This window comes from Falco naumanni, chromosome 3 (assembly GCF_017639655.2).
Source record: "Falco naumanni isolate bFalNau1 chromosome 3, bFalNau1.pat, whole genome shotgun sequence".
NCBI classification, from domain to species: domain Eukaryota; kingdom Metazoa; phylum Chordata; class Aves; order Falconiformes; family Falconidae; genus Falco; species Falco naumanni.
In genome coordinates, this window is record NC_054056.1 from 91824178 (window position 1) to 91851882 (window position 27705).

The window sequence follows — 27705 nt, forward strand, 5'->3', positions numbered from 1 at the left end:
TTAATAAAAGAACTTCCAAGTGAAGCGCAGATTTGCTTAAAAGCGATGAAAATTAATTCAACCTAAAACTGTCATCAAACTGCAGGATTAGCAATACCAGCTCAGACCCTCTTAACTTGACACACGTGATTTAGATGTGCCGAAGATGTTGTGAACAAACTACAAGATGACCTCAGTAATGTATGGAATCTGTATAGAATTTACATCCAAAAAACTACATTAATGAAGATGAAGGTTTCAAAGTCAAGCTAGGAAGTGCCAGAGGCACCATTGCCTTCCACATGGTGCTATGACCTTAAATTGCAGTTTTGCATTCTTCACAGTAGCACCCTTTCTCTTATTCAGGATTATTTTCAATCCTTCTCAGTGCATGGCTCAGCCTGGCTTTCTTGCAAGTCTGTACAGGCCACTAATGTTACCAGCTTCTTTATAAGGATTTCTGCACTTACCATCAGAGAAATAAGGACTGTCAGGTCTTTTTCACATCTAGGAGAATCCCCGTGAGATTTGGTCCTGGCACTGCACCGTGGTCCTGTAGCATCCATTGTGTGTATGGATGAATACTGACACTTTCACGCAGGATTTTCTGAAAAGATCTACTGAACCTAGAGATGTGATTGCTCTGCACTTCTGCAGATGTAGCCCCAAACACCACGTATTAAGTATTTAGCAAAACAGTTTGTGCAAACCAGGTGTCTTGTTCAGTGTTAAAGAACCACCTTATGACAGCAGCCAAAAGAAAACAGTTCTCCAAACCACAGTGTTCCTTCTTTCGTCATCAGACCAACTTTTCACCTGTGGCAATTTGACCCCCTTTACTGTTATCAAGCTTTTCCTTAAAATGAGGCAGTTTTGCACATAGCAAGGTCATGGCTGCATGGTCCTGGATCATTCACAGAGCAGCACTGAGCCTGCACAAGTGCAGGATCGCACAGACAGCTGCACAGGTGGCATGGAAGCATTACAAGGAAATTGCAGATCTGAAAATCCCTAATTTTGCAAGTCCATTCCTTCCCTTCCCAGATATTTTAAAGGATAAACGCAAGAATTCAAAAATGGGAATCACACTGACCTTCCAGCTTGCCACCAGCAGGATTCAGATCTTTCATACAAGAAAACTCCTGTTTCTTCTAGCTACAGATTAATGACAGTTCACCGTACACAGAGTGGAACATTAGAGGTTGAAACGTGAAATGTCTTCCAAATTACTCATCCATTAGCCAGTAGCACAAGCACCCAAACCTCACATCACATATTCTAGAAAGAGTTTACATTCTTTAACACAAAGCTGCTACAGATCCTGGTTCCCAGGCAACAGATATCCCTCTTAGACTCGCCACCTTCCTCCGTTTCTCACTGTTTTTAGATTCTCCTAAATGTCTCAAAGTATACACACCCATCTCTGCCAAAAAACAACAAATACATTTTCCTTACTAATATCATTCTAAGATACAATTAAAAAGTATTCAGTGAACTTTTTCAAAATACTTCAACAGGAGACTACTGCACATCATGGGAACTTAAAAGTTAAAAAAGACCGATCCAAACCAGAAGCATCTGAAAACACACCTAAACAAAAGCTGTCAAACCACGTCAGCCTCAATGAACAGGCAAGCTCTTAACATGGCTTCCTCTTCTCAACTTTAACTCCTATCAAGATCACTTGGAAACACTCATTAACTTGTACTACTGTCCTCCGACTCTTAAAATGTTAAATTTGAGTGTAAAGAGGTCAGTGATTTCAGGTGTGTTAGGCCAATTGGAACATGGCTGCTTTGCACTCTACTCAAAAGGCCAGCCTATTTTTAAGTGCCTGATGCCAACAAAACCTTTTCTCTAAGTCAGGTATTTTTTGAGAGACTTTTGAGCCACATTAATCTTAATCCAAACCTACGGTCAAATAAGCAGATGCTGTCCTTCTACAAAATCCTAGCTTTTGTAGGAGTTTGACCAGCTATGCTTTTCAAATGCTACTTCCGTTAAATAATTAAATCTTCTAATATTATTATTATAACAGATAGCAAAATAGTTCTAATTCCATTAGAAAAATTCAGTATCCTAATAATTCCACAAATTTGAGTGCAAAAAATTCAGGTCCTATTTGTCTCTTGGAAGAAAATCAGAAAGTTCTCAAAAATACTTCATATTATATATGCTTCAATCATAAGGTTTTACTATCAGAGACGAAACAAACCTCACATTCTTAGCATAATCTCCCCACAGACTTCTAAGGAGTATCGGTGTTGCAGATATTTTTGCAGCATTTTGTTTTACTGCATCAGGCTGTGAAGTTTTGAAATATGTATCTTACCCAGGGATCACTGTGTCTATCCTATAGCTGTAAGCAACTGAAGCAAGCAGGTGATGAGCAATGCTAAAAGACCTTCCATTCTGACTTCTGATCCAGTACTGTACTTATCTGGTCATACCAATTCAAAACTGCAGATGTTTGCTCCATATTCATGCAACTTTTTTTTCTACACTGCTCTAGCTTTTGGTCAGTGTATTCTTGCATTTGGCAGACAAGTATGCATATCAAAAACTAAAAAACAAACCTTGGGGCTATTGCACCAGATTGTGTGCTTCACACAGACGGCTATACGATAGGCTTCAAATTTCACATGTAATACCAAAATCTGTCTCAAATTAACACTACCATTAAGTTACAGAAGACTAAACTGAAGTTCTTCAGCCAGCAAGGGCTGGTATTTTCTGGACACAACTGAATTCGTTGTTTTTAAGCAGAGCCTTAATTCCATGTGTATCTCTAATATCAGGAAGGCTGGTAGATTAAAATACTTTATACCAATCACTGTAAACAACAGCATGCTTAGGCAATGAAAAAAATATATGGGAATTATTTTGTTGGAAGCACATCAGCATACCACTTTACCCTTTAAAAGGATAAAAAGTCTCAAGATGCTCACATGGGACAGTCATTATGGTTTATATGAAAATAGTCTTTTAAGGATTAACAATGTACATGGTATAAAAAGCTAGTGAAACATTCCTCGATTTTGTGATTAAGGAATCATCCATATTTTCCATTGTTGTAATACGTATGTGCTTAGATGCACAGGATATTACATTCTGCTGTCTCATGATACCATGGTAACATCAAGCACTGACCCAGTATTGTTGTCTCCAGGGAGAAGTGATAAAGGAAATAAGCAACCCCTTTTTAATCTAACAGAGCAACTAGCACCAACAGCCTTGCATGTTTCTTACCTAACCCTACAACCACAGAGAACAGCTGTACTATGAAAAGTGTAAGAATCAAAAAGCTGGAATGAAGACTGCATACCACTAAAGTAACATGTAATGTATATGCTCATAGGAAAGATCTGAACATTAGCTTGTTAACATTTACAAAGAACTCTTCCAAGTAGATTTTATACTTTGACATGTTTATTTTAGTTGGATGAACAGATTCAGTGAACAAGCTGAAACTGTATTCCTCAGCCTCACATTTGCCTCCCTGTAGACTTCTATAACCAAATGTTGAAAAACATCAGAAATATGTGGATATTTGCATGAAGTAGTTGAATAGTTATTTCTTGTTCCATGCTTCTCTTTCAAGTCTTTCACGGATTACTTCTTTTAGGTATGGTTCAAGATAATGCTGATCCTGAAAAAGAAAAGAATATATTTAAACTTACAGGGAGGTCCAGAAACACCTCAAGCCATTCCTACAGACTACTTGTCTCTCATTCCTCTTCAGATTTGACTAAATCCCAACCTAACAAGAAAAGAAAAATAAAAAAAAATCAAACATTACTTACTCTAAAAATGTCAATTTTGTACCCGCCAAGTCTGCAAGGACAAGTTCTTTATTGCAGCAACCACTAATTCTTAATGCCTTGCCAACATTCACAAGCAAAGTGATGCTTCCAGCTATACCTTTAGAAACAATGTTATTTTGGCAGATACCCAAACATACAAGATCCACTTAATTAGTTCAAAGTCCAACTAAAATACCCTGGAAAAACTAATTTTGAACTTAACTTCTAAACAACACCGTAAACTTGGATTTGATGGAACACCTTGACCATGTTTAACACTTACAAACCAAACTGCTGCTTAAGGAGCTATGCAACCAGTTATTTAATGCAGCAGTTACTTAAATATAACTAATAAGGCTATGAGAAACAGCCTCTGCTTATACAGAGAAACACAATAACCTTACACTATCCTACAATCAGAAGTTTAGCGATAAGATTCCTCTCTACCTGGCAATCTGGAGAAAGCTAAGATGGATAATAATGCAAAGTCTGTGAACGAATCCACTACAAAAAAACCCCAGTTACATCTGAAAAGGAAGGTGTAGTTTATTTTTCAAATTACCAAGACGACACTTGTTTTAATGCAAGATTTCGTTTTAAATTGTTCTTCCTTGGCATCTTCATTAATAAAAGCTGTAGCTTGAGATTTTCTATACAATTCAGAAATTCATCAGAGCAGCAAGAGACCTTTTACAAGAAGTTCTAAGATAGTTACTAGTTACAGTGTATTCTTTAGCTGACAGCTTAGAAGTATTTTGTCCAAATACGAACAACATGCTATGGCTCTAAGCTGTAGTTTAAAGCTTCTGTTATCTTGAGAAAAATTTTGTAGTTTCCACTGAAAAACAGGTATTTTTAAACAGTGATCAACAGCTGTATTTTCCACAGGTAGCCTACAAGATACATGCTCATTTACTCATTACAAAGAAATGTAAGCATGTAACATGTCTTCAGAGACTGAAAGTCCCAAAGACCAGTCATAGCAGTACCATTTAAGACCTCCACCTTGGAAACACTCTGTACACATACCTCTTCATACTTCACCCACTGGTCTTTTGGAAGGATCTGATGTTTCAGGCTTAAGTCAAGTGCTCGCTTTATGCGAAACATTCTTTCATTGTAAAGATGTTCTGGAAGTCTCTTCAGTGCTTCTTTTACATCATCATCTTCATACAGTGTATCATCTCGCATTAATCCTATGCCAAGAAGATTTTACCATATCACTGAATAAATGTTCTTAAGTAAGATTTAAGATTGACATAGTTTTTTTATATGTAACATGGGCAAAACAATTCCAATGGTAAATTACGAAGAAAACTCAAACCAATCCAGAAACAGAGAACCACTAACTGCTCACAAAGAACAAACTAAACTCTAGCTTTCACATACTCTGTACATTTGGGTTTACTCCTTTTCTTAAGGAGGAACAGGGAAATGGGCATTTAACTCAATGCGTTTCATAAGAGTATAGATATACAAAACAGTAACTATTCTGGATTTGAGAGGTGAACTTAAGCTCACCTAATTTTGTATCTGTATTTAAGGTGACTGTCTAGGTAAAAGCTTTAAGAGCTCTGAATCCATCAGTCAACCACACATATAATTACTTCAGTACTGAAGAACTTATCTCTAAACTTCACTGTGCATAATGACTAGATCTGCACTGACTATATTCAGCTACAGAAACATGAAGCTAGGTGTTTGTGCACAAGCTGGTTCCCCCCCATGCCTCCCCAAATCAGAAGCTAAATCCAGGAGAAGTCCAAGCTAAGAATACCCTCACACTGTCTGTGGAACAAAGGATTCCTGAAGTTCAACCAACACTGCTTTAAGTTTCAGTATTAGCAACACGGGACAAAATGTTAGTTTTGTAGCATTCCAAGATTGATACAGATTACCAGAGTATGCCTACTGACTTATGGTTGAAGGTTTTTATCTCATGTGACCGAGTTGGCAGGAGTCTTCCAATAAAAAAGAAATTTAGAGCCACACATTCTTGAATTCAGTTTTGTAATTTATTTCAAAGGCACAGGGAGCGTAGCTGCTGGTTTAATCACTAGATTAAATTCAGTGTTTCTCCTCAGTTTTCAGTTGCATTCTCAGAAAAGCATCAAAAAGCATTAATGTCTTCAAGAATTTCAGCACACATAAGAAGAGCTAAGTAAGCACTGCATCTCTGGAGAAAAGACCTAAGCTTATTCCTTTACAGCTGTCTTGCAATTTTTTTTCTAACTTCCCCAGGGCACGTATGTTAACTTCCTTTAAATGATTTGCTCTCATTGTGGTCAGCAGCAAATTACAGCCTCTGAATATTCAGTTTCTCTTGTCATTCAAGAACATCTACATAGTTGAAACAAACTTGGTAACAACTCCAAACAAATTGAACACAATACCATCAAGGCCACCTCCTCTACTTAAGGAAATGCTATTTTTACACCTACTTCACCATTGCGCAGGTCAGAGAGACACCAAGTGAAGTTACAAGGGCAAAACTAACTAAATCCCTTTCTGCACTTTGTATACTTTGCTTAAGTATTGCAGACAGATTGACTGCTATCAGTGGGAACCTCTCCAGCTTCAAGGGCAACCTTTGGGTTAGAAGATACTGGCCAGTGAAAGTGACATGGTGGGAAAGGATAAACCATCAAGCTTTCAGGACTGCTTTTTGAACTGACTTTCTGAACTGAACTAACTGCTCCAGCTTAACCTTAGCTGTTTAAAGTTATTTCATTGAAAACAAGAGCAAACACTGTAGTAACAGAAAAGTCACTCATTCACTACTAGGTAGCAAGCCTACTGACTGAAGCTATCGTTAACTTTTCCCCCACAAAAGTAGCAGATAATTTTGATCAAAAAGACTTATGCTAAGCTGCACATACATAGACCAGTTACAAACTAGTTTGATGATTATTACATTTGCAGGGCTTTTAAAAACTCAATGGAATACTTACCAAGTTTGTTGAATCCAGCTGCATTATAATACCACTTGCGAATTCTGTCTAACAACCGACCACCTCCTGCAACTGAAGGTGGCCATCATCAGTTGCAAAGCAGTATAAAATTCAACATTTACACACTACTATGACAGCACACAAATATTTGCTGACCTCCTTCACATGCAGTAATGCAACACTACATTAAGTCTGAATCTGAGTACATGTGACTTGGCCTCTCTGCTTTTTAATATCCCTTACAGACACTGAAAAGGTAGACCATGTGCTTGCTATGTACAATGAGATCTCTGTTTCGCTAAATTTGGATATTAGACTGCTTTACGACTTTGAGCAATGTTAACAGTTCATTGTTAAAGACAGGACCAACACTTAGGCTCCACAACCCTTACCTGGTCTAAAAACATGTTCTAAGTAAAGCAAAACCATCATGCTTTTCAAATAATTTATTTGAGTTCCAGTGCTCTCACTATGGGTTCATGCAATTTCAAGGCCAGCATATTACTATGCTGTTAACCTTCTGCTCTCCTCTCCAGTTACTTAAATACTATTCCAGAGCTTCCTTTTCCAAAGAGCTCCCAAAGTCAATTGGAAAGTCAACACTGAAATCTCAAAAAAAAAAAAAAAAAAAAAAAAAAAAAAGGCAATTCAGACTTCAAAAAAACCCCAACAACATACCACGAGTAGAAGGTTCATCTTTCCTTAATTGTGATTTTGGATAGCAAAGGTGTTTTGACATGTAATCAAATACAACACAGTACCAAACACCACTGAAGTAACTCAACAAGGGGCCTAGAAATCCAGAAACAGCACAGTACGGGCAATGCAGCCAGGGCAAGCTATCTTTCATGGCTTTAAGTCAGTTGCCTTACTAAGTCACCCCATAAAGCCAATGTTACACGTGACACCAGTATGCCATTAACCCAGTACCTCACCAGGCCTTATTCCTTCGTGCTTTAAAGCTTGAGAAGGAGCCACAGACCAGCTAAGCCTGGAGTCTGTACCCGGACAGGGCAGCGATCCCCGAGCCCCTCCGGAGCAGCCCAGGGGCTCCTCCCGTGCTCCCCAGCACCCCCTGCCCCGCTGCTCCCAGAACACCTCCGTATGGGAGCTGGGCTCCCTGCGCTGAGGCCCGTGCCGCGGGAGCCCGCCGCCAGGGCCATACCGGCAGCAGACTAGCAGTCCCTGTCAAGGGCACACGGCGCGCACCGTCCTGCGGCTCCCCCACCCCCCGTCACGGCCCGCCTACGTCTCCCGGCGCGGGAGCGGGCGAGCCCAGCGCCGCAAGCGCGCCAGGCACGGCCCCGCACGGCCGCCCCCAACCGCGCACCGCCGCCTCACCGGACGCCCTCGCCGCCATGTCGACCTCGGCGCGGCGCGCTGCCTTCCGGGTAACCCGCCGCTCCCCGGGGCGGGGCGGGGCGGGCCCGCCAATGCCGCCTCAGCGCTGGCGCATGCGCCCCGCCGGGCGGGGACAAGGGGCGGAGCCGAACGGCGGCCCAGGGAGGCGCCCACCGTGCTCTCCGCCTCCGCTCGCCCGGTGCCTTCTCCAGGCGGGTGGCGAACATCCCTGAGGACGGGGACCGCCTCACCGGTGTCCGCCGCGGCAGCCTGCTCCTGCTTCGACCCCCCGCTAGGCCGCCTTCTGGCGCGGCAGCCGTCGTGACCACCGGGCTGCGCTGAGGCACCTGCCCGCGGGCGGGAAGAGGACGGAGAGGCCAAGGCGGGCGCGGTGAGGCCTGTGGCTTACGATGGTTTTAAATAATGCTTACGGTGCTGGAGGACCGGTAATTAAGCCAAAATTAATCATCGCTTACTCAGAACGAGGAGCACAAGGAGGCTTCCTCACAGTGTGCGTGCTCCGCAAACTGGCTGCGACTCCCTGGGCCGCTGTTAGCCCGAGCTGCGGCCACCGGTAGCGGTGCCCGGTCTCACGGTCTCAGCTGCACGGCTGCGGCGGCAGTGAACCAGCACTGGTTCCAGTGTAAGGTAATCCAGCTGTCAGTCAAGGCAGCTGGACTGGTGTAACTGGGTGTTGTGAAGAACCTTCAGACCCCAAACCTGCAAACAGAGGGGTAAAGGTGAATGCCAGCTAAAAATGTGTTGTAAATCACAGTAAACAAAACACCAAGTCATCAACCACAGAATGAAGCAGAAACCTCTCTGCCCCGGTATCTGCAGCTGCCAGGTGAGCGCCTCTGTCTTCTAATGCACAGCTCACTGCCCCTCCCCAGCAATTCCTTCAGAAATGAACCACCACATTTTCAAAGAAATGAAATAAATATGTGGAATTATTCTAGAAATCCTGCTACGGTAAGCAATTTCAGTCAGAAAAGCATGTATGTGGCTGGATGCGATATGCAAGCAAACAGCACAGCTCAAAGTGCATGTCAGCAGACTGCAAAGAGTCTGTGCTGTATTGTACACAGGAAGCCTCAATTAATCAACACTATCAATCGAAGGCTGCTAGCCCTGATCAAGAACAAAGGCTACAATGAGTTTGTTAATTCTAGGCTAAACATTTCTATTAAAGATTTTTTTTTCCATCCTAAAGCCAAAAAGTATTTGGCACGATCCTCAGAAAGTTCTATCCTCTCTCCCCTTTCCTTTTAGCACTCTCCATAAAGTCTTTTGCTTCCTTTCTTCATGGTATTTCTGGGAAGCTATTTTGGCATAAGATCACAGATTTAACATTTCAAAGAAACTGGTTCAGCTCTGGCAATGATCATTTTTACATTTAAAAATACTAAAGGAATTAAAAGCTCAAAGTTTGAGACATTCAAAATACATCCATTCTATAATAAAATTTATATTATAATGGTTTTTCACATGATAATATAGATTGTGATAAGGACAGCGGAGTAAACCTGCAAAACCAAACTCTTTACTTTGGCATTATGAACTCACATACTTTCTATTAACGTTAATTTTTACTTTAAGTATTTTTACTGGATTGAAGATCATAGTTTGTTATTAGCATTTAATACAGTCAAAATCTAAATAAGCATATTAAATTAGACTTAGATAATTTTTATTTAAAAGGAGGGAATGGGGGAAAGTGTTTAGCTATCACATTCCAGCCACCACTTTAGATGAAATTTGTTATGCTTCTCCACCAAGAACAGCCTCCTTAATAGAGGATTTCAAGTCATCTTCCCAGGCCAACAGAGTGGGAAACACGAGAACAATAGATAAAAGAGAGCATCTCAGATATATATTTCAGGCAATGAATGTGGCTTTTTACTGTGTTTCAGGTGAAGATGCCCCAGTATATTATTTTGCACCCTGCTTGTTCTGACAACACTCCTTTTCATGGGTGTTGTAATTCAAATTCCAAATTTTTACTTTGGATAAAAGACCCAAGTCATAATCCAGAGATCACTAGTATTCTCATTCTTTAAATGCCTCTTTAACCTTACTTTACTTCCCACCTATTAGGGGAATTTAACCTTTTGAATTTTATTCTATCATCTACATACAAATTGGTATTTTATGCTCCAGCTCTGAGCTTTGAAAACATTGAGGCTTTTTCATTAAATAAGCTTAAATCCAAATGAAAACATCTGGATTTCAGTTTCCAGAACCGTTTTAACTGAAAGAATGGAAACTTCTGAACAATGAACTATCAGACAGTTTGTATTTGCATTTAGTCAGTTTCTTCACTTTGCCCAAATACGCTGTGAAGCATTTGGTAATTCTGTATTAACACGATTTGTTTATTCATAGAATTAGGTACTTTTAATACTCCCACGATTCCTAATGTTAGCATTAACATCAGTTATAACTGAGCAAGGTAACTCTGTCAAGTATATATTACAGCCTCTTTTCATTGCTTACTTGTCTACTGAAGCTATACAAATCTCATTGGGCTGGGGAAAAATTGCTTCCTGACTCTCAACCAGGGGAAGAGAAAAGTGACTTAAAATAAGCTCCTCCTAGATTTCAGAGACAGGTATAATTTTATTTTATTTCTGTAATTTGCTTAGATTCAGTTTGCTGATTTTCTTTGCTATTTCAAACCAAGTTTCACTCCACAGCTTTTAGAATATTAACTTCAGCAGCCAACTTCACACTTTGTAACTTGCTGGAAAATGCCTTTATATATGAGGGGCTTCACATATGTAATGGTGTGCTTTCCACTGCACAAGGAAAAGAGTAACATTATTAGCTCTTCAGATAAAAGCAGGTAAACACATCACTTCTTCGCTACCACATTACCTTGTTATTCTAACTTTTGGGTGGGAGGCAGGGAGGGAGGGAGAGGGGAGAAGACAGAGGGCAAGATAGGGAATAAGTCACTAGCCTGTTTTTCCATCTCCCAAACCTCTGAAAATATTGAAAGAAAAAAAAAAATAATCCACTTTAGTGTGCTGCATCATTCACTCCAAATTAAGCTAGCAATAAATTACAAGGACTGCATCAGTAGCAAATCAACATACATATTTCAGGAGGACTGAGTGAATATTTTTAAGTCACCATAAAGAATATTACTATGAGCCTTTAAATCCTACAAATGTTTCATAAGCAACAACTTCTTAAACCAGTAATTAAGAAGTTAGGAGACCATAAAGGGGAGCAGTTTCATAAAATATGGTTTTTTTATAACTTTATTCCTTTTTACATGTGTTACTAATTAAAGTGTTTTTAAGAATTTTTCAAAGTCCTGTATAGAAGCTTTGGCAATCTCTGTGCAGAACACCTCATCGGGCAAGGATACTAGCTTGTCCAAAGAGATGTAGCTGGGTTGTGCTGGGTCATACTGGGCTCTTCCCAAGAATGTAAGAAACATATGTCTCTCTTTGATTCGTAATAGCTTTGAGTTGAAAACCTGAGAAAGAAAGAGAAGAAACTTTTAGGTTGTCTTAATTTCAGACACTGATAAATCTAACATAAGAGCTATTTTTTAGACAAACTGAAGATCTAGAAAGAAAATAGTCTGCATCTTTTCTTCTTATTTATGTTAAACACTAGGTAGGTTACATTTACATATAAATTACCTAAATTCTAAATAAATGCTTTAATACAATATGCTGACATACGTACCCAAGGGAAAATCAGGGAGTGATACAACTCTCAAGCATGTTCTTTTTTTTTGTTTTGTTTATATATAATTACACCACTTCTCTGTAATCACAGCCAAGTAGAGGGGAGACATTCAGAAACAGGGAGGAAGAATAAGCATTTTCCCCTATGCTATCAGAAGCCTTTATTTATATAGCCAGATTCAGATGTGCACTGTTATAAAGAAGAAATGAACAGGTGAACACATGGCATAATACAAATAAGTGAACTGCACAGTGGCTGTGGCTCCTGTCGTAACACAAAAGCCAAAAGGCACAGCGCAGTGGTTCAAAACAACCACTTATCTTCTGCTGCACAGCAATGCCTACCTTTGAAGATGCTTGTAACAGTAAGTTCTAGACAGTCAAAGGCAAAAACAATGGTAGGAGAAACATGAAAGAAATCAGTGGAACATCTACAAAGAGAGATAAGTAGGGAAGACGAGATGCACAGTTAAGTCTCAAAAGCAGAGATCTCACTCTACATTTCTGAGCAGTATAATGGAAGAAAGAGACACCGCCTTAGAGAAGACAATGGTGAAAACATGAATGCTAGCGCAATGAAAGCGAGCAGATTTACTAAAAAGAAGAGACTACACTACTGAAAGGATTTCATGAGGATGTAAACTAATTTGAACTAGGACAGAAAGCAAAACTACTATTCCTCCTCTGCCTTCCTTGAATTTTAAGAGGGAGCTAGCCGACAGGAAGGATGGTTACAGCAGCAGCTGTAACGTCAGAAAGAATTTGACACAAAAGTCCTGTATGCCTCATTTTCAGCACTGCTGTCATTCAAGACAGAAGCAAAACCAGGAGGAGACAAGCATGCATTTGTGAATGCACAAGTTAATACATATAAGTTGCACTAGCCATATGCTGGAACTCATAGTTTTTGAGGATGGAATGGAAAAACAGAGAAGAGAGAGGATGACTGCACCAAGAACAAGGAATAGAGGAAACTCTCCACTTACCCTTCCAAACAAAGAGAAGGGAAATAACGAGGTGAACCACCACAAAGCCAACAATAAGACAATTGAGAAGGAAGTGAGCCAGACTTCTGGTCACTTGCAGGTCAGGGAGGGCAAAAGTGACACATGGATTGGAGTTATAGCAAGTATCCTTAAGATATATTAAATAGCAAGATAAGTAATCAAAATCCCAAAGAGTAGTTTTATTTCCCCATATAATTTTGACTTTTTAGCCAGGTAGATTGGAGATTCCCTACTACACTTGCTTTAGGAAGAAAATTACTGTAGTTCAGGAGTTGTGTTTTCTTTTTCTCCTTGTAAGAAGCTAGTGTGATTGCATGTCAGCATTGGATGAAGTGACTAGTGCTTTCAAATTTTAATTAGTAAGGAAATAACCACAATGAGGAGACAGAAAAGAACAAAATAGTCATCAAGAAACATCTATTTTCACTCCTTTGATTTTTTAGCTATTGCCATAGCAATAGGAAGACTGATGAGAATCTGATTTCCTAATGGACGGAACTTCTTTTACCTTTAAACAGTATTTTCAGGTCCTAGAATCTACAAAAATTGGTTTTTTAACTAGAAAAATCTGAAAGAAATGTTTATATATATTGTCTAATGAACAGATGTCCTGCATGATCTGTCTTCCCTTGTGTGTCTTAGCTTTAGGTAAGATTTCAGGACAAGGAATCCCTAAGCAGGCAGTAATCTCTCTTGCATGAATCCAGAAGAGATAAGCCATGACTACTTCTGTTGAAGACTTAAAAATTCACAAGACTGGGAGTGGTGGCGTCACATGTGCCAGCAGAAAAGGGCATTTCCACACTGGAATCCTCAATGATTGCTGAACTGCTAATAAAAGTTATCCCAAGTAGAGTGAAAGCCACAGACAAGTTGAAGAATTCAAATGTCCTGCATACAGCAAGGCTCCATCTTCAGCACCGAACTAGTGACACAGCTGTGCAAAGAGCACCTACTATTTATTCCCAGATTAATAGCTCACCTGAGGAAAGCGAGTAAGCATGTGGTGGGGAATGCCCATTATGTTGTGTAAGTAGTCAAATGTCTGTTTGAGTCTCTTTTTACTTGCAGTTAAAATCTTGGGGGTTTTAAACACAATCTGTTGAATTTCATTACGTTGAAAACCAAGTTCAATCTGACAAACCTGAAAAAGAGCACAATTTTATCTTCAAAAGTTAGCTACAGCAAAATCAGCTTATTTTAACGTGCCACTGAAATAAACTAATGCAAAATTATTCTCCCCTTTGTGACACAGCAACAACAATACAACCCACAGTAATATCTGCCACTTATTTATCATTCTGGATTAAAGTATAATTTGTTTCTAGAGTATCCCTGAAGTAAAGATGAATTCCATGATTACTATGTGTTTTTCAGCTTGTCTGAGATATGAACAAAAATGCTGTGCCTCAGTATGCATGGCAGTTACAAGCATAAAAATTCTCTTCTAAAGAGTTTTTTATCAGTTTCAATACCGAGCTGTCAAAAGGGACTGACTTTCTAGCTGTGGAGCTGAGCTGTTGAGCTCTCTAAAACACGACAATTAAACAGCTATTGACTACTTTTGTTAACAGGTTATTTCTTTTGCTAATGTTTCCAAGTTATATTTTTATATTAGGGAGTATAATTTCAGTACTGTAGTCTTCAAATTAAGTCTGTTGAACCTGAAAGAGATGTGTAGAATATGCTGTGTATTCAATTTCTTTTACCATTGGTTAATATCTAAAATAAGATGTCTTTTTCCAGAGACTGCCTTGACTTCAGTTAAGGTTTCCCCAAAGGAAAACAAAACACATTTTTTCAACAAAATCATGAGCACTCCTCCCAAAGTGCAGAATGGCAAGCAGTTCACTGAGTTCTTGAGAAAGGAATTCAGCATACAAGAGTGTCTGGTAACTCAGCCATTTCTTCTATCCTCCAGTGACATTTACAAGCAGCTTGTTTTCAGTCACAAAGCAGGTGTGCTTGCCAGTCAGCATAACCAGACTTTCAAATCTAACTCGGGTACTTCTTCAGTTGGCAAAAAGGTGGTGCTTTTTTTTTTTTCCCCAGTTTGATATGCCAAGACTGCAGCTCTTTTCCAAAGCTGCCTGGCAAATACAATGGGAAAGGCTTAGAATCTAAGCGTTGAAGCTACATTAGGGCTTTCAGATCCTTGCAAGGAATTCTTTCCAGAGGTGACTATAATCAGGTCTTTTGACTCCTGGTTCTTCCTTATCTGCTTTATAAATAATTTACATATCACAGGACATACTAATCAACTAAGACAGCATTCAAGTATGAAGAAATGTGTTTGCTCTTTAGTGGTATCATCCATGGATTTGACTTGGTCGAGGTAAGTTACTGCATTAATATACTCAACGTGAGTAAGACCTGATGTTAAATCAGTGGACTCGTATAGCTGGCCCCACTGTAGAGGTAATTATGGCAAGAATCTTGAACTTTTCTAGTTTGTGAAATGGATCAGCTCTCTGGACATGAACAGTGAGTTCAAGTTTAAGTTGCTTTGACTGCACTCGGTATGACAGCAAACATTCAGTAACGCTGTAGACCACGTATGCTAATACCCTTACCATGTAAGCCCCAGCAATATTCAACATACTCTGCATGATTCCTACAACAGGCAGTGACAATGCAAGCTTTCCAGTTTTACCACATCAGCTAATCTCTAACTGTTTGATGAAACCTTCAGAGGATGGAATAAGCCATCCTTCTGCTCACTCAGTCCATAATTGTTATCTTTTGACAACCAGTATCAACAGCAGCACTTGTTTCTAAATAACAGCCCACTCAGAATGAGGGATAGCACCACATCAGTTCTGGGCTGCTGGTATATGGTTTCATTTTCCAAGGGTTTCACCAACAGCTTAGGACACACAGGTCTGAACCCAGATTCTGAATCTGAGACACCCAACCTCCTGAAAGGCTGGAGCTTCTACTTATCAGTAGATTCTAATAGTGAGGATCAAAAAATTCTTCCTCTCTCTCTAGAACACTAAAAATAAGGATGCTACACTACAAACTTTTTGGTAGATAGACAAGATATTCACATAGAACTGAGGATCTTAAAAACACATTCATTACAGTATACTGAATCTCCCTAGCCCGTGGAAACAATGTTCATTAAAAAGAAAGCACTATTAATTGGAACGGTCTGCTACTTTCCAGTCTCCTCCCTTACCACACACATTTCAGATTGCAAGATTCCCAGTGTTTAATAGTTTCAGAGCAGTAAGTCTTTCTGAAAATTACATACTTTAATTCATAGTTATGTGTTATAGGATAATGGGATTTCTGAAATTGTTACACTACATCATGCTGTTTGGCTTAGATGGCTTTACAGCACAATAATTAAACCAATACACAGTTACATTTTCAAAAGGGAAAGGAGTCCCTGTGGTTTTGAAGTTATTTACCCAACAGTTGTTAATAACGACCATCTGCTATCAGACAATAGGTGTCAAATGCACATTTTGGCAGACCAGCTACCTGCCAAGAGGAAAATAATCAACTGCACATTTCTTGCTCCTAAATCCTCATGGACAATCCAAGTTAGCAAAAAACCGTAATAATTAAGGGGGGGGGGGGGGGGCTGGGGGGAAAGCAGGAGCAGGCCCTATTTTTCACTCGTCATAAAGAAATGGGTAACAATTTGTGTCATCAGGTAGCAGGAAGGGACCCAGATGAAGTTTCTAATCTCCATCAGGGTAGCAAGGAGTGTAAGATACTGCTCCACGTATGCTATAAGCTTGCAAGCTATAGAGGAAAAGAAATGAACAAAATCCTCAGTTATTTTATATCTCCACTAATATTATTGCATTAAATTCTCTCTGTGCAGGACTCTCCTCCAGGAATTTTATCTTCTGACAACTCTTAAACTATGTGGATACACAATGCACTTTTAATATCTATTAATAAGCTCACCTGAAGATTTTCTTTTACGGGCTCTAATTTGCCAGTCAGTAGCCTTGGAAGACGAATTACCAGATCCTTTGTCTACAATTAAGGAAAACACAACCCAAAAAAGATTACCGAGAGCTTGTTTGTAAATCCATTTGTGAAAGAAAGATAGAGATCTCAAACTTTTTTTCCCTAGTTGGAAGAGGGATGCACTTTCATTTTATCTCTACCCCAAAAGTGAGTTTGCATGAAGCAGCAGTATATTAAGATGCAAAAAAAGTTACTCAAATATGTTTGGAAAATAAAAAATAACATAGCTATTGTACAACAGACAGAAAAAGGGAGTGAAAGCATATATCAAAAGCAGTACGCATGCTCAAGTGCCCAATCCCCCTCAGTGCTCAAGTTATTTCTTCCCACCTTTAAAAAAAAAGTAAACAAAACACTACCTAATAAAAGGCTATGAAAAGATTTTTTTAGCTGCAGTGGAATTTGTCTACCTCAGGATCTGATTAGACCACAGTATTATGGCAATACAAGAAATTACTCCACATTCCCTAAGCCATGTGATTACTTGTAATCCACCCAGAGTATAAGGCAGTAACTGAATCCTTTTCCAGTGAGATTTCTTGCCTCAAGCACGGAAAGGCTAGCAACAGGCACTGTGACAGCTACAACTGTTAAGCTAATAGAAGTCAATAGAAGCACACCAGATTCCACTTGGAACTTGGCATTTATTGCAGTCCCCAACTACTGCAGGAAACAATTTACGCTGCCCACTTAATCCAAGGAAGTCCAGCTACTATCTCCTCTGAAGATCCTGAAATGTGGTGCTAAATATCTGCTAAGCATGTAATGTGGTAAGCACCCATGAGCAAACCCAGGGGTTACTCTTGGTGAGCTGAGCATGATTTGGCATTTAGTTTGATATGGTATTCGCAGATTAGACCATTTTTCACTGATGAGTTAAGTATGTTACAGTATCTTGAAAAGATGAAGAGAGCCAATTTATTTTCTATAATTTAGAAAAGCTGCTTGCTGTTTCAGGAATGGATTCAGTCCTCTGTTCCACCTGAGATAATAAAACTGGACACACACATGCTTGTTTGACAATAACCTGTAGCAGATCATCTTCAAGATCTGTACTTCAGGACTCTGAATGTTAGATGTCCATATTACTTCTACAGAGAGTTAAAAATCACGTTATCCTCCTGTAACCCTCTGTGATTCCATCAATAATGTCACTAATGTTTGTGGATAACCTCTAAACACTTAAAGTATTCATGTTCCAAGGCCTTACAGTTGCCACTAACAAAATACCTAAAGACTTCAGTGTATAGTCTTTACCTTTTTTACACTGAGACCAAGTTCATTTTTGAAGAAACCCAGTCTGTTATCCAGTCTTTCCACAGAAAACAACAGCAAATATGGAGCTCTTGAGACCATCTGAGCAATTTCTGCCTTACCAAATTTTTTTGATTTTAGGTAAGCCACTCTAGAAAGAGAACAAAAACAAAATAAAATCCAGTGATGAAAATTTTATTGCCTCCATTTATTCAGTACTTGCTTAAATTCCTCAGTGATATCTTATAAATGGACAGATGTTCTAGCATTAACATGCAGCCCTGCCAAAAATAATTAGGGGGAAATCTGCAGTTATCGTAAAAGCAAAATACCATCCCTTCCAATTAATTAGAAGTAAAATAAACCTCAGAGCAGAATGTCAATACTGAAGACAGATTTTAATTCCTTCCAGCTGTACTTAAGCAGATAACTATGTTAACCTACGTTTAACTACCAGCCTGTCTCCTAGATTGCAAACACATTAATAGATCATCATAGGGTATAGACAAGAATATATATACAGCCTTTTGCTATTTTAATGAATTCCATTTCTACTGCTGAAAGAACGGAGTACCATACCTCATACATCCCTGTTTTGCCAATAGCACTGGAGTAGAAGTATCATACAACAATGCTATCTGTAGAGACATTGTCCAAAAAGACATTTCTAAATCAACTGAAGTTACTTTTGTTACAATAGGTCCCTACTTTTAGTCACTGGTCCATGGATTTAGTTACAAAACATCTGGTTGTCAGAAAGGAGAAGGAGCTGAATAAAGTTTTTATGTTTAACAGAGCTTACTTTCTTTTCCCAAATGTTGTTGAATTCAGTGAAAGTGAAATCCTATTTCAAGTACTACTTGCAGTAGATTATTACCATGGCTCCCAGAAAAAGGAATGGGGAGGAAATACAGCACAAGAAATAGACACATGATTAACCCCTGTGCCACCATTTACAAAAAACCTTGAAGTACAATTTGAAGAGATTTCTTTGTGTTATAAATGAGCATATACAAAAGTATTTGCTGTCAAATGAACTTACAGCATACAAGAACTGTTTTTATCTGGCAGTAATTAAGATATAAATAGAATGCAGAATATTCTGCAGAAGCAGATACTCAGCAAAAGACAGGCTGTGTGTTAAATCATGTCTTGTGGAAACAAAAATAAAAATACCTTCCAGTCACTACAACCTCCCTCCCTTTCCACAAACCGTTAAAAATTAAGTCACCACAAGCCAAAAACCTCCACACAGAAGATCTAAGAACAAGCTCTAAAGGACCAATTGCTAGCTGAGCAAGCACCCCAACACAGAAGGTAGGAGCCCAGGCTCCAGACAATGCTGGTGGGAAGTGGCTGCAGGAGCCTCAGCGACGAGAGGTTAGGAGGGGGAGAAATGCAGAACACTACTATAAACAACTGGCCCTTTAAAAATTATCCCATTGTGTTTTAGATGCTGCAGCTTGGCTATGCTATACCTCTTCCATTCATTTTTTCAAGGGCACAACTGCCAAGCATCCCAGAAACATAGCTAAATGAACAGATTAAAAATAAAACCTTTTGGTTGTTAACAGAAAACAAGTGGAGGGGTGTCAGGACAAGTCATTAAGATACACACCCAAAGCATTTCTTCACATCCTGGAAAGGCAAGAAGCTTAAAAGACGGCAAGATTGTAACAACCTGGCTCTAGAAACTGGTATAGTGAAGAAACACAATCATCCAACCTGACCAAAGTTTGAGATAAATTTGTGAGCGTTGGCACCAAGGTTAGCCCTCACCCTACTACAGGGGTCAACAATTCTATGTAGCATGTTAACAGTTTTAAGTCATCATTAACAATACCATAAAACAAAGCATCTGGTGCAGCTGCAGTACAGACACTGATTTGCAACTGTCAGAATTGTTATGAATTATGGAATGTTTTGACTTTTACAGTGTTTATCTGAAGTCAAATGCCAAATCTATTGAAATTTGTGTTTTGTTTCCTGGCAACATGGAATCCACAGCAATAAAACATTCCAGAGTGATGTAACCAATACCATGTCCATCTGCACTGAAGTGTTTATGCGAAGGTGATACTCCGCTTTCAAAAGACAGCTATCTGAGACACATTCACTTCACAGCTTGCCATAAACCCTCTGCAGTACACTTACTTTAAAGCTTGCAGGAAAGCATTCACTGGTGCCAGCGATAAACTTACTGAAAAATCAAGCTGCAGAAAATTAAGAAATTTGATTGTCCTGTTCAGCCCTTACTTCACTAACCAGGCAGTGCTACAGGACAGTCACTGAAAAGCTGTTCGGACTTCACAGAGAGTTTGAATGTTTACCATAGCAATACCCACTGTCTTTAGAAGCGTATAAGGAACTCTGACATCTAGACTCAAAATGACTGCTGAAAAATGACACAGGTTCTTTTTGGTTATTGTTTCTGAAAGGCCACTTACTGAGCTGAAGGATGGATAAGCAAAGGAGAAAGAAGTGTCAGGTCTATGTTAGACATAAGTCTACTAACGTGTCTGTTTCCAAAAAGCCTTATTTTCAGATTTCTGTCTTGGACAGCTACTATGTGCAAAAACCAAGACAATAGACTTTTTTTTCTGGAATTTTTAAATACCAAGATGTTCTGAGTTCATTACGAAGTATGTACACACAGACACAAGTTGTTCTGTAGAATTAATGCAAGCCTGTCTGGAGTAATTTTAAGAATAGAAGTCCATTTTATGGACTGAGGAACACTGTAAGGCCATACAAGTGTGAACACACACAGAAATTAACTCATTGTAGTCTTGTGCTCAGTCTGAGCTGGACAATGGGGAAAAATGTCACCTTCTGCTGCTGTTAGATGTAAACACAGAAGAGATCTGATCTGCTTCATTTATTGCAGAATTCACAATGTATGGGTAGACACATCATCTAGGACAGCAGTTCCAAAGCACGACTGAAAAGGTTAATATTGTTCTACAAATTCAGGTGAAGCCTCAGGGACTAACATTTTGAATCTAAGCTGACACACATAAAGCAAGTGGCCCAGGATGGCAAGCTGATTCCTCTGCGGCAGACAGACAGGGATGAGCAGTAAAATTTGTTAATGGTCAGTTTTCAGGGTGTTGACTTGACTTGCGATACCACCACATGTTAATCCTGACTGAAGGGAAGGCACAGGAACATGGAGCCAGGAACTGAGTGAGAAAGGACACAACAGTGACACAGGCTGACACAAGGTTAAGCCAACTGGGAAATTAGATCTTCAAGCCAAGAGAATTACACCCTGCTGCAATTTGAAAGGCTTGCCTGGTTTCTAAGGCTTCCAGATCTTCAGCAAGGATGTATGGATTTTTGGTCAGGAATGGTCCCAGCTGATTGTCTTCTACACCCACATCCTTAAGAAACAGAAGTATTTTTCTTACATCTTTTTCAAAGTCCAAGGTCAGTAGGAGTTGACCTGCCTTTTGACGTTTCTCCACTTGGAACAGGTTAACTCCTACAACAAATAGAATTAGAAATTGTTTTAATTAAACACAGATCCTACTTCCTATAAATGTTTCACAAAGGCATGTTGAAATTTATAGGACTACTCCTTTTTGCACTGATTTAGCATACTTTAATTGCTCAACACAGCAAGGTCACAGCACCTTGTATATTGTGGAAAGATTCCAGATAAAACAAGCAGTTATTATAGACACTTTTGCAGAGTTTATTTTTTGAAGGAAGACATTTGCAGTGAATCTTGCATGTGAGGAATCAAGAACATTAGCATGTGCCACATGTAGAGATGTACTCTTGGTACACAGAAGTGTGCAAGGAATTCCCAACTCCATTATACAAGGGAACAGGACAATTCCACAGTGAAGTGCCTTTGGATACTGGCTCACACGTAGCAACTGGTTACTACATGGGGTCAGATCTCCCCCTCTCAAATGTTTATTTCTCCAACCTCCTTCTAGTGTTCCTTGCACTTTTGGGAAAGAAGGAGGTGGCCAGCAACCTTGAACTCTGCTATCCCTGCACAGTTCAAGTGCTTTTTGATATGAAGTAAGGTGCATTCTATCCTTTCCTTCTTACCTCTCCAGTTTAATGTGAGCAACTTCTAAGTTTCTGCACAGCAACCACTCTCCTTCCTTCCTTTCAAGGATGGAGAGCTGCAATTTCTTCTGCACCAAATTAATGGACCCTTAACCAGCCCAAAAGAAGAAAGACCAATCAAGTTACACAAAGTGCTCCACACCTCCAGAAGCTTGGGAGATGCCTCTTTCTAACATCCACAGCACTACAGGACTAAAGGTAGCCAGCTTTGTCTTCAGTATGGCATTACTAGTGAGTCATACAGTCCCCTCTCTTTTTCCATTTACCCTGGTTAACATTCTGCTGCTTTTAGCCATTGGTCAATGTTCCTATTTTCAAATTTACAAGGCAACCAGTAAGATCGAAACACAAATTATAGACTCTCCAAAGCTCTAGACATAGGCAAACCACATAAAATCACACATACCTAGGTGGACAAGTTTTGCTAGGGTTTCTGAGTGATCAACATAATCTTGGAGTGTGGAAGACTGAAGGGGAAGAAGTGGTTCTGCAATGATCTGTACAGCTTCTTCCTCAGAAATCTCTTCCAAAGCAGATGAAGGTGGGATGTCATCCCAATCTAAGAAACAAACATAGAAGACCCAAACACATTTTATGAAAGACAAACCTGCTCCCACCAAATGCGATACAGATCTCTTAAAATCCATTTCAAAATGCAAGAACATTGTGCATGAGATGAACAGTCAATCTATTATTATTTGAAAACATACATTCTACTCCCAGTTTTTGTCTTTATTCCATTTCCTCATCACTGCCCATCAACTCTTGCTCATGTGGCCAAATCTGAGCATAGTACCCAGCAAGCGTGCCCTCGGCCTACTGCCTTGATCACTGCTGACAACAGCTCACATCACCATCTTGAAAAAGAATTGTCTTTCATATCTTCACCAATGCATTCTTGCCTGATCATATCCAGATCAAAGGCTACTGCAGAGATTATTTTTCATAACCTAACAAGCCCACTACTTTGTGCCTCTTCTGAACCTCATCCTAAACTGCAACTGTTTTTAGCTTTCAAGGTATTTCACAGCCAACTCTAAACAAGCTATCATGTCTTATCCATTATAGAATGGCTGCTGACTGCCACCACCTCTAACAGCTAAAGAAATCAAGCTCCATTTCCTGCTCATTAAGGCTTCCAAGTGAACATCATTATACTTGTTTTCCCTTAAGTGTTCCAAGTCACTAAGCTCAGCATCTTTAAAAAGTATTTCTCTAAACCAGGGGTCCTCAAACTACAGCCCATGGGCCGGATACAGCCCCCCAGGGTCCTCAATCTGGCCCCCAGTATTTACAGACCCCCCCTGCCCCTGCCCCACCAGGGGTTGGGGGGGGGGGGGGAAACCAAGCAGCCACAGATGACTGCCTGCCACTTCATCTGCGCGTTGGCCCCCTGTTTAAAAAGTTTGAGGACCCCAGCTCTAAACTGATTATTTTTCCATTGACAGGAGCTCACAGCAGCTAGATCAAGATTACTGTTTGCAGGCTGGCAGCTAGCATCCACCTCAATTATCAAACTGATTACTGATCAAGAGGCCTAATTATAAACTCTTCACGATGGGGATTTTCTGTGCCCTGCACCTTCTCACAGCGGCTCCCGAGACTAGGGTAACACTCTTCCATGTCAAGAAAATAAAGCCACACCAGAACTACCAAGACTGATTCCAAAGTAAGTATGATGATCCTAATGTTCTAGGAAGAGTTCCATCAACTAACACAATAGCTGTTGAAGGTCTTGTTTCTTTTTCTTAAAGCCTCAGAAACAAAAGCACAGTAAAACATTTTTAGCAACACTCACACCTTAAACAGTAATAACTCTCTAGGAATCTGTTCCTTCAACTTGTTTTGGACTGAACCAATATACACCAAGGTCCATTCTGGAAGCATAGATGCCCTTTTTTTGCCACTTCTAAGTTCTTTAGACCTCCTATCAGGAACAACAACAAAAAAAAGTTAGCAATTATATTTATTACATTGTAGACACTGCCAACCAGGAAAAATGCTACACATGCACATATATACAACAGTAAGTCTGCTGGCAGATAAAAATCAGGCACATAGATAAACTACACCACAGGTGCAGACACATACGAGCTGGCTGACCTGTCAGTGCTGGTGCAGCACTGTTTCCAGAACCAGCTGCACAAACATACAGATCTCAGTTGCAGCTCTGAGCCACCCCAAAAATCAGCTCTGTAGGATCCAAGTTGGCTGGGTTCAAAGTAGAATCTGAACATACAAGACTGCTTAGTAATCCAGAGCAAGTTTCCTCAGCATACCAGAATTATTTTCAGAGGGTTGTATTTTTTTTTAATCGTCACTTAGATATGAAAGTAAAGTGAGGCAATCTCCTTCGGACAACACCACCAAAGCAACCTTGTATCCATCTCCTTTCCTCAGGAGATAGTTGGATGAGCAGGCTTCACACTGCTGCCTCCTGTTGTTCATCCCTGATCATTCAAACGGCTGTGTTGTGGGAGCTGCTTCAGGGGCGGCCTCCCCACCCTTACTCAAAAAAAACCCAAATCCAAACGCAACCAAAACGGACAAATAAAACCCTTTATTTTGTATTGGCACATCTATGAGAGAAAGGCAAATGCTCAGCTGCTGCTGGTAGAGTTAGGGAAAGAAAAGCCTTTCAAACAGCAGCTCCAGACTGACATTTTCTACCTAAAATGTTTTATCTTTATCTTGACTTAAAAGTATTCTTTATACGCTAGAGTGACTGCAGGAATTCTGCATTAACTATGAGGCTAAACCCAAGTGAAACTCAAGAACTTCAGCTAAATATTTTAGATAAGCAGGTCAAAATGGGAGACCCAAGAGTGATACCGAAGGCATGATTTGGAGATTTGGGAGAAATGGTACCCTTAAGGCCTCTTACCTTCATAAAGTACTTTTGCATTTAGATCAGGTAATGTTTCTACTTTTGCTTGTTCCTGTTTTGCCGGTGAAGGCAAGTTACTTTCAGAAGGAAAGCATCCATCCTTGGCACTGTCTGGCGGAGAACAGCTTCCTACAGATACATGCCTGTACGCCTGCAATCTCCACAGAACGTCATTTCTAGAGGGCAGCAGAGCCTGAGGGGCACACGCACGACCCGGTTGTGTGGTGCTGCTGCAGCTCCTCAGCCTCCGAGGAAAGTCAGCTGCACGGGCCGTTTTCAGCAGGCAACACCAACGGGAGACCTGCCGCAAAGCCATCTTCCACCTCAGCACAGCACCCTGCTGGGAAACAAAAAGGCTGAGGAGTCACCCAGGCGCAGCCTCACCTCGCCCGCAGGGCTGGGAGCAGGAGCGTTAATTCCAGCTGGCATTACGCGCTACAAAGCGACAAGTACCTGCTCTGGGGCTTTAAATACGAGGTAAACGGAGGAGGCCTAACTGAGGAGAGGAGCCGGCTCTGAACACCACTGCCCGCTGCCCTGTACGCCTGCCGCTCCCTCTGGCGCACAGGGGAAGCCCAGTTGGGGTCTAAACCCACGCAGAGGGACGGGGCGCTCCGCGCACAGCGGTCACCTCACACCCCGCCACCGGGCGGGCGGGGTACCGGGCCGCGCCGCGCCCGCCGCCCCTCGCAGGCCGCCTCGGACCGGCAGCCCCCACGCTGCGTGCCTGAGCGTGTCCCGCTCCACACGCGGAAGCCCGGCCCCCGGGAGGGCGAGCGCGGCCGCCCCACCAAGCAACCCTGGCCCCGGCCCCCCCCCCGCAAAGCAGCGCCGGCAGCAGGGCCTGCTAACGCCTCACCTGCCTCGCGTTACCCCTGCCCCAACTCGGGTGAGACCATTTGCGAGAAGAGAGGGGGGGGAGACAGGCAGAAAAGGGACCTTTCCACCGCTTGCTCGAAGGGGGCGGTGTGGCTCCGCCTCCTTCCCCCCCCCCTCTCCCTGCTCCGTTCCTTCCTTCCTCCCTCCCTCCCTCACCGCGTGGGCGCGGGGCGCCGCGGGAGCGGCAGGGCGAGCTCCGCCCCTCGGCGAGGCGGGCGCGGCGCCGCTCCTCTCCTTTCCTCGCCTCTCAGCGGCGCCTCCTCAGCGGGAGGCGGCGCGGGCGGCCGGGTGGGTTCGGGCCGGGCCGCGCCGCCCCGGGAGCACCAGAGCTGCGGTGAGGCAAGGGGAAGGGGGCGAGATGGCGTCGTGCGTGGGGAGCCGGACCCTGAGTAAGGACGACGTGAACTACCGCCTGCACTTCCGTATGATCAACGAGCAGCAGGTGGAGGACATCACGCTGGAGTTTTTCTACCGGCCGCACACCATCACCCTTCTCAGCTTCACCATCCTCAGCCTCATGGCCTTCGCCTTCACCAGGTGCGCGGCCCCCGGCGCCGCCGCGGGGACCCCCCGCCCCGCCCCTGGGTGCTGGTGGCGCCGCGGCCGCGCGTACCCGGCCCCGGGACGAAGGAGGGTCCTGGGGAGGGGGCCGGGGCTGGGGCCGGTCCCGGGGGCGAGGGCGGGCGGCGCGGCCCCGGCGGGGGGGTTCCAGCCGGGGGCGGGGGACCCGGTGTCGGGCCGTGGCTCGCCGCAGGCTGGGCCGGCGGGGGCGGTGCACGGCGCGGGGGCTGGGGGGCGCCCCGCCGGGGGGCCTGCGCTCGGAGAGCGGCTGTCCGCCCCTGCGGCGTTTCCCGGGAACTTGTTGATCGTTTTGAGGCTCTCCGTTAAAAGTCTTTACCAAAACGTGCGTTCCAGGCAGCTGCCAAAAATGGCATTTGTTAGGCTATCGAGCAATGACATCACTCAAGGAGATGATTTACCAGGCGTTCAGCGGACGGCGGTGACTGCTCTGTGTCACCGTCCTTAGGTGGCCGGTCACGGGCAGGCTCGGGCCCCGGTGCCGGTGTGCCACGCCACGTCCCTTCCCCACCGCAGGCACGGCGCTGTTGACTTCGTCACTGCAGTCATTCATAGAAATAAAGCTAAGAACGGACACGGTTATTTTCAGGAGCCTTATTTGGAAACAAAGGGTATAGGGGTGCACTCTGAAGGGTGCCTGGCAGTATATTTTGAAGTTGCACGTACTTTTTCTTGCCTCCTACTGAATGGGGCTGCAAAAATGTTAATGTAATCCTCCTTTAGGCTAGACCTTGCAGTCTCTGGGCAAACAGTGATTCTTGAGAGGTTTTGGCTGAGCTGTGCCTCTTATTTTGGGCTCATTTGCAATTTTGTGGCACTGTATGTATGCAGTCACAGGTTTCAGTAAGCCTTGTTGATTAAACACTGTATTTGACAGAAGAACATCATTTGTCCCTAGGCCTGCTATATAGTTCAGTGTGTAATCTGTCTTGTTCTAAGAATCCAGATGTATAGTTTTAATCAGATACAAAAATAATGGTCAAGCCTGGGTTGAGCTGAAAGAGGAGCATAAGAAAACAAAATAGTGTAGCTGCAAATGGTCTGAGGTGTGCCTTTTCCTGTTGCAACTTGTGTACAGCCCCAAGGAATATATTTTTGGTGAACACATCCATTGTTCTACTTAGATCTTGTTACCTAAGCTAAGGTAGAATGTCCCAGGGGTCCTTTCTTAATTCTTAAATTGGAGACATGCTCCTGTGCTTTGGTATGGTGTTTAATTAGAGACCTTTGCTGCAAGTGCTCCTC

General features: G+C 41.9%; 3 protein-coding genes across 7 annotated transcripts in view; 1 reads left to right on the top strand and 2 right to left on the bottom strand.

The window, feature by feature from the left end:
- Nucleotides 1–3386: 3386 nt before the first annotated feature.
- On the bottom strand, nucleotides 3387–8201 carry LOC121084232 (cytochrome b-c1 complex subunit 7). Its single transcript, XM_040585496.1, has 4 exons — nucleotides 8075–8201; nucleotides 6734–6805; nucleotides 4812–4978; nucleotides 3387–3628 (listed from the first exon to the last, which is right to left on the bottom strand). The coding sequence occupies exons 1-4, from the start codon at nucleotides 8091–8093 to the stop codon at nucleotides 3551–3553; spliced, it is 336 nt and encodes a 111-aa protein (XP_040441430.1). The 5' UTR covers nucleotides 8094–8201; the 3' UTR covers nucleotides 3387–3550.
- Nucleotides 8202–9581: 1380 nt separating this feature from the next.
- MTERF3 (mitochondrial transcription termination factor 3) lies at nucleotides 9582–26001 on the bottom strand. 4 transcript variants are annotated; one of them, XM_040585493.1, is made up of 8 exons: nucleotides 25862–26001; nucleotides 25000–25339; nucleotides 22522–22674; nucleotides 21324–21513; nucleotides 18033–18180; nucleotides 16710–16781; nucleotides 13768–13929; nucleotides 9582–11561 (listed from the first exon to the last, which is right to left on the bottom strand). In XM_040585493.1, exons 2-8 carry the CDS (start codon nucleotides 25316–25318, stop codon nucleotides 11367–11369), a joined length of 1239 nt encoding a protein of 412 aa, XP_040441427.1. In that variant the 5' UTR covers nucleotides 25319–25339; nucleotides 25862–26001; the 3' UTR covers nucleotides 9582–11366. The 4 variants fall into 4 exon arrangements, with proteins under 4 accessions (XP_040441427.1, XP_040441426.1, XP_040441429.1 ...); XM_040585492.1 differs by having other exon boundaries at nucleotides 25000–25342; nucleotides 25862–26000; XM_040585495.1 differs by lacking the exon at nucleotides 25862–26001 and adding an exon at nucleotides 25456–25803.
- Nucleotides 26002–26103: 102 nt separating this feature from the next.
- Nucleotides 26104–27705, top strand: part of PTDSS1 (phosphatidylserine synthase 1) — a 32705-nt gene continuing 31103 nt past the window's right edge. For both annotated transcript variants that reach the window (XM_040585490.1, XM_040585491.1), the window contains exon 1: nucleotides 26104–26418. In XM_040585490.1, the coding sequence (XP_040441424.1) occupies nucleotides 26240–26418 (179 nt within the window). In that variant the 5' untranslated portion in view covers nucleotides 26104–26239. The remainder of the gene's footprint in view (nucleotides 26419–27705) is intronic.